General features: G+C 67.6%; 1 protein-coding gene across 1 annotated transcript; it reads right to left on the bottom strand.

Annotated features, from left to right (window-relative positions):
- Positions 1 to 1770: 1770 nt before the first annotated feature.
- Positions 1771 to 5339, bottom strand: CDC6 (cell division cycle 6). Its single transcript, XM_017834076.1, has 11 exons — positions 5114 to 5339; positions 4638 to 4856; positions 4185 to 4384; positions 3935 to 4098; positions 3690 to 3796; positions 3411 to 3550; positions 3176 to 3276; positions 2980 to 3044; positions 2645 to 2844; positions 2393 to 2533; positions 1771 to 2293 (listed from the first exon to the last, which is right to left on the bottom strand). Exons 1-11 carry the CDS (start codon positions 5337 to 5339, stop codon positions 2204 to 2206), a joined length of 1653 nt encoding a protein of 550 aa, XP_017689565.1. The 3' UTR covers positions 1771 to 2203.
- Between the last annotated feature and the right edge of the window lie 74 nt (positions 5340 to 5413).

Raw genomic sequence — 5413 nt, 5'->3', positions numbered from 1 at the left:
CGTGTGCAGGGTGGGGGGACAGGATGGCAGCAGCCCCTTTGGCCTCCCCACGCCACTGCCACCCCGGTGTCCCGGGGTGTCCCCTTGCTGCTGTGGCACTGCCAGCCCGCGGTGACGGAGGGCCCCGGCGGGAGCTCCGGCACCCACGCGCTTGGATCCGGCTGCGCCATTGATTTTTCATCCACTGCAGCAGAGAGCAGAGCCAGGGCTGGCACTGGCATGGCCGGGGGGCCGTGTCCCCCATGTTGTCCTGCTGTCCCCATCCCCACCTGCACAGCCAGGACGCTCTGGGGACAGTGCCAGCACTGGGGACCCTCCAACCTCGGCCACCACGGCCTGTCTGACCCAGGCGTGGGGTGCCCCTGTGCCCTGCCTGCAGCTGCCTGTGCCACTGTCACCTCACCTGGCACCGTGGTGGGCACAGGGGGGGCTGGGGCAGCCGGGGGGACACGGGGCACAGGGGCTGTGCCTGCGTCACCACCACGTCACCACGGCCCCACACGCTGCCAGGCGCTTCCTTCCTGACACCGTCACCATGTGCCACATCCCCACATGCTGTGGGGCTGCATCACTCCCCGGGGCCTTGGCACAGGGCACAACACGACTGCCACAGCCTGTGGGGAGCCAGGGACCCCCGGGCAGCCCCTGCCCAGCCCAGCTCTGCCCACGGGCAGGAGGACACCAGTGCAGCCCCACAGCCTGGTGACAGGTGGCAGGGCCGCGGTGCCTGCTGATCTCATGGCATGGGGAGGGGCAGGGACAGGGTCCCCCCAGGTCCCTGACGTGGCGAGGGCGCAGGGACGCGGCGCAGAGCGGGCACAGCCTGGGCTGACCCTGCCGCCCGCCCGTGCCGCCGCACACGTCCGACACATGGCAGTGCCGGCTATAAATAGCGCCCGGCAGCGCGGGCTGAGCCTGCCCGCAGCCCTCGGGGCTCCCAGAGCCCCCCTGTGCTCCTATTGCCTCTATTTCCCCACTGCTCCCCATGGCCAGTGGCAGCTGGGGGGCCCTGGGTGCCCCTGAGGTGTCTCCTGGCCTCACAGGGAGTGGGAAAGGGGGTGGGAAAGGGGGACTGCCCTGGGATGCCCCGTTCCATGGTGGGACCCAGCAGCCTCACCAGGCTCCACTTTGTCTGTGTCCTTGTCCTGGGCACCCAGTGCCAATGTCCCCATGGGGATCCCACAAGGCCACAGAGCCAGGGGGCAGAGCCAGGATGGGGCTGGCACACAGCAGGGTCACACCATGGGGCCAGGGGGAAACTGAGACACACTGGGGACCCAGGAACCCCGTCCTGTCCTGCCCCCAGAACCCCTTCCCTGCCCAGGAGCTGCGGAGGGGGCAGCCGGGGGTCCCGGGGGACTGGGTGGGATGATCAGAGGTGGGGTGTGATGGGGGATGGGTGGCACTGACAGAGCCTCGTCCCCTCCCTGCTCCCCCGCCTGCCCAGAGCCCACCACACCCCCCCGAGATGGGGAAGCTGCAAAATTAGGTCAAAGCGTCCATTATTTAACAGAAACGAAGGAGCTGCAGCCAGGAGCAGGGGGGGCTAAGGGGGGGCTGCAGCCCAGGAGAGGGGCAGGGGGAGACAGGGATGGGTCCCCACAGCCCTGGGGAAGGGAGGGACCAGGGGGGCAGTGGGGGGAACAGGGGGGGCAGGAGCCAGAGCTCAACCAGAATGACTTTATTAATGGCAGGAGATAAAGGGGTCCTTGCTGTCCCCCCACCCCCGGCGGACCCTGCACCCCCCCTCTGCCCCTGCCAGCACTGGGACCCAGAGCAGGGCTGGCACTGGGACGGTTCTTCCTGCAGCCAGAAGGGCCCAAAAGGTTCTGGAGGGCCCTGGAAGGCTCCGGAGGAGTCAGGAGCAAACACTGGATCCCTGGGTCATGGCAGGAGCAACAGCAGACCCCAGGATCACACACGGGGGTGGGAACAGGGCCAGGAGCACCAGCACCCACCACTCCCAGCTGCAAAGGGGTTGGGGGGCTGCAAAGGCGCTGGGAGAGGGTCTTCCAGCCTCTACCTTGGCTCCCACAAGTATCATAATATACCATTAATAATATTAATATATTAAAAATATTAATAAAAGAACCCCAGACTGAGGGCCCCCAAGGCACAACTTGACAAGTGTCCAAGGCTTTGGGAGCCATTTCTCTGTTCCAGCCACAGCAATGAAATCCCCCCCGGTGCCATGGAGAGGGGGCTAGTGCAGCCCCTGGGCCAGGATGCTGCCCACCAGCGCTGTGTCCTGCAGCCTGTGCTCCAGCGCCGCCTCCTCCAGCTTCAGGGAGACCTGGGAGGGAGACAAGGGATGCTCAGCACTGCCCTCGTTGGATCCTGCCCTGCTGCCAGACCCCAGTCCCACCACCAGACCATGCCACCCCCCTGGTACCTTGGCCAGCCGGGCCTCCTTGGCCCTCTTGAGCTCGAGGACACCGCGGGACTCCAGCAGGGTGACAAGGGACAGACACTCGGCCTGGTCGACGGCGGGGAGCTGCTGCCTCCGGCACACCTGGCTGTAGGTGTCGTGGAGCTGGGGAGGGCAGAGGGGCGTCACAGTGGTGTAGTCACACCCCAGGGAGACCCCCAGGGACACCCACCCACTGCCCAGATCCAGCCCCGAGAGGGTCCTGCTGCCACTCACCTTGCCCAGGGTGACCTCACGGGCGCGCAGGTGCCGGGAGAGCAGGAGCAGGGAGCAGAGCAGCACCTTCTGCTGCAGTGGGAAGGTGTCCTGGGCCCCCTGGGGCCCCCCTGCCAGCCGGTCCCCAAACACCTCTGAGAGCACCCGGGAGATGTGCAGGAGCCCCACGCGCTTGGGGACGGGGGACACCGGGGAGTCACCTGTGGGACAGAGAGGGGGGTGAGAAAGGGAGGCGGCAGCGGGGAGCAGGTGTCCCAGAAAGGGACCCCAGACCCCAATTAAGGCCAACCCAGAGGTGCCCCCCCAGGGTTTTGGCTCCAGCAGCACCAACTCACCCCCGGGCAGCGGCTTGAGCAGGGTCTGGCCTCGCACCTCCAGCTCCACCACCTCCACGGCACGTCTGGGGAGGGACAGCGCTGAGCACAGGGCAGAGGCACCTCTGGCACAGGTACCCCCGGTGCAGGGGACCCATGGGGGCTCACAGGGGCCATGCTGTCCCTGGCACTGCCAGGTTTTGGGGCACACACTGACCTGCAGACATCCAGGGCCTTGCGAGCGTCACCAGAGACCGCGGAGACCTTGCGGGCGCAGAACTGAAGCGCGGCCGCGTCCAGGACGGGGTCACCGGCCACCTGCCGAGGCACTGGGGCCATCAGTGCTGCCCCCCGCACAGGCAGAGCCCCTCCATGCCCTCCCCATGTCCCCACCTGCCCCAATAGGATGGCAAAGCCCCCAGTGTCTCCCTTGTGTCCCCCCGTGTCCCCACCTGCCCCAGCCGCTCCTGCAGGATGCGGGTGAGCTGCTCCTTGGTGTAGGGTGGGAAGTGTAGCAGGCGGGGGCTGCCGGCCGGGTGGGCTCCCAGCCTGGCCAGGCTTCGATCCGTCAGGTCCAGGGCGTTGGCCAACCCTGCAGGGCGAGGAGAGGAGGAGGATGAGGGCTGTGACCCGAGGAGGCAGTGGGAGGGGAGCGCAAAGGCAACCCTCCATCAGCCCCCTCAAAACAGGGGGGGTGCCCAGGGGGGCAGTGCCACACTCCACACACTCACCCACGAGGACGAGCCTGGAGCTGGGCAGCTGGGTCCACTCGAAGAGGGTGTAGAGCACATCCTGGCCTTTGCTCTCAAGCTGGTCCAGCTCATCCAGCACCAGGAGCCTGCAGGGGGAGTGCAGATGAGTCCCCACTCTGCCCACCCTCCCCTCAGAGCACCCTAAGCAGAGAGAGCTGCTGCCAGGCCACCTCTCCCAGCATCCAGGGGGAACCCACACCACCCCACAGGGATGGGGAACTCACACCATGGCCCCCTGGGCCGTCAGATGCTTTTCCAGGCTCCGGATTTGCTCCCGGCCAGTGGCTGTGGGCAGCCCCAGGTGCTGTGCCAGGGCAGGGAAGACGCTGTGGGGGCTGCCCAGGGCCATGCAGTTCAGCACCACGGTCTTGCTCCCGGACAGCTCATCCTGATGGGAATGGGAATGTTACACCAGTCCTGAGCTGCTGCCCCCAGCCCAGCCCCCCAGAGCAGCCCCCTGGCCATGGCACAGACCTTGCAGTCAAGCAGAACACGGCTCAGACAGGCCGTTTTCCCGGTCCCGGGGGCTCCAGACACGTAGAGGCTGCCAGGCTGATGGTCCCGGACGTGCTCCCGCAGGAACTGCCGCAGGATCCCGGTCTCCCGTTCCCGGCCCTGCAGCCGGTCGGGCACGGCCACATGCAGCACTTGCTTGGCCTGCTGGTAGCAGGTACCTGCACAGGGAGGGACAGGGCTCAGGGGGCTTATGGTGCTGCCAGAACCCCATCCCCATCCCATCCCTATCTCCATCCCAATTCCAGCTGTATCCCCATCCCTGGTTCTATCAACACATCCCCATCCTCATCCCTGGCTCCATCCCCAACCCTATCCCCACGCCCATGCCCCATCCCAATCTCTGTCTCATCCCCATCCCCATAATTCCCCAGTTCTACCCCCATCCATTCCTCCATTCCTGCCCACACTCACCTTCCTGCCGGAAGAGCCTGGTCCGAGGGTTCTGCCCATTGACCCTCGAGCTCCGGGGGGTCTCTGGCCCCCCACTCCTCGGGGTCGGCCCCGGGCTTTTGGGCTGCTCGGGGGAGGCCGGGGTCTCCCCGAAGAGCAGCCGCCGGCCCCAGTTCTCCTTGCTGCGCTTGGCCGGGGAGCCGGGCAGGGCCTGGGGGACGTTGCAGAGGTTCTCGTCACCTGCAGGGGGACAGGGAGCGGTGACCGGGCCGCTCTCCCTGGGGGGCTTTGTGCTTCATCACCTCCCAAACCCCGCGGGAGCAGCTTCTCCTCCCAAAATGGGGGTGAAGCGCCAAACGCAGCTGGGCCAGGGATGGAGGTGGGAGCTGAGCCCATCCGCCTGCCTCGGCCGCCCCAGGGTGAGACTCCCACCCTGCAGGGGTGGGGATGGGCCCCCCACCATTCCCAGGGGGTCCTGGGGCAGGGGGGGAACTCACCCAGGCGCTTGCGGGGACTCAGGGGCTGTACTTTGGGGCTCAAGGGCTGCGCTGTGGCCCGGGCCGAGCGTGTGCTCGGGGTGGCCTGGCCGGGGGAGCCCGAGGCCTTGGGGCGCGGCGAGGGGCCGGGGTCGCTCTTGGCCGGGGTGGCGGCCCCGAGGCGGCGGGCGCTCCTCGTGCGGGGGAAGCCGATGGTGGGCTGGCTCTGCGGGCTGCGGCTGCTCATGGCGTAGGCTGCAGGGGGAGGGAGACAGCGGTCAGGCGCGGGGGACCCCGGTCAGACCGGGGAGACCCCCAGCC

The sequence above is a fragment of the Lepidothrix coronata genome, unplaced genomic scaffold (genome assembly GCF_001604755.1).
Source record: "Lepidothrix coronata isolate B3197 unplaced genomic scaffold, Lepidothrix_coronata-1.0 Scaffold229, whole genome shotgun sequence".
Lineage (NCBI taxonomy): Eukaryota > Metazoa > Chordata > Aves > Passeriformes > Pipridae > Lepidothrix > Lepidothrix coronata.
The sequence above is the reverse complement of the archived record's forward strand: the minus strand, read 5'-3'. Positions and strand labels throughout refer to the sequence as shown.

Excerpts from the sequence above, each read along its gene's own strand:
- CDC6 (XM_017834076.1), bottom strand. The coding sequence starts at position 5,339 with ATGAGCAGCCGCAGCCCGCAGAGCCAGCCCACCATCGGCTTCCCCCGC. Across the intron at positions 4,857-5,113 it reads GAGTCCCCGCAAGCGCCTGG|GTGACGAGAACCTCTGCAAC; the intron begins GTGAGTTCCCCC and ends GTCCCCCTGCAG. Across the intron at positions 3,551-3,689 it reads CTCCAGGCTCGTCCTCGTGG|GGTTGGCCAACGCCCTGGAC; the intron begins GTGAGTGTGTGG and ends CTCGCCCTGCAG.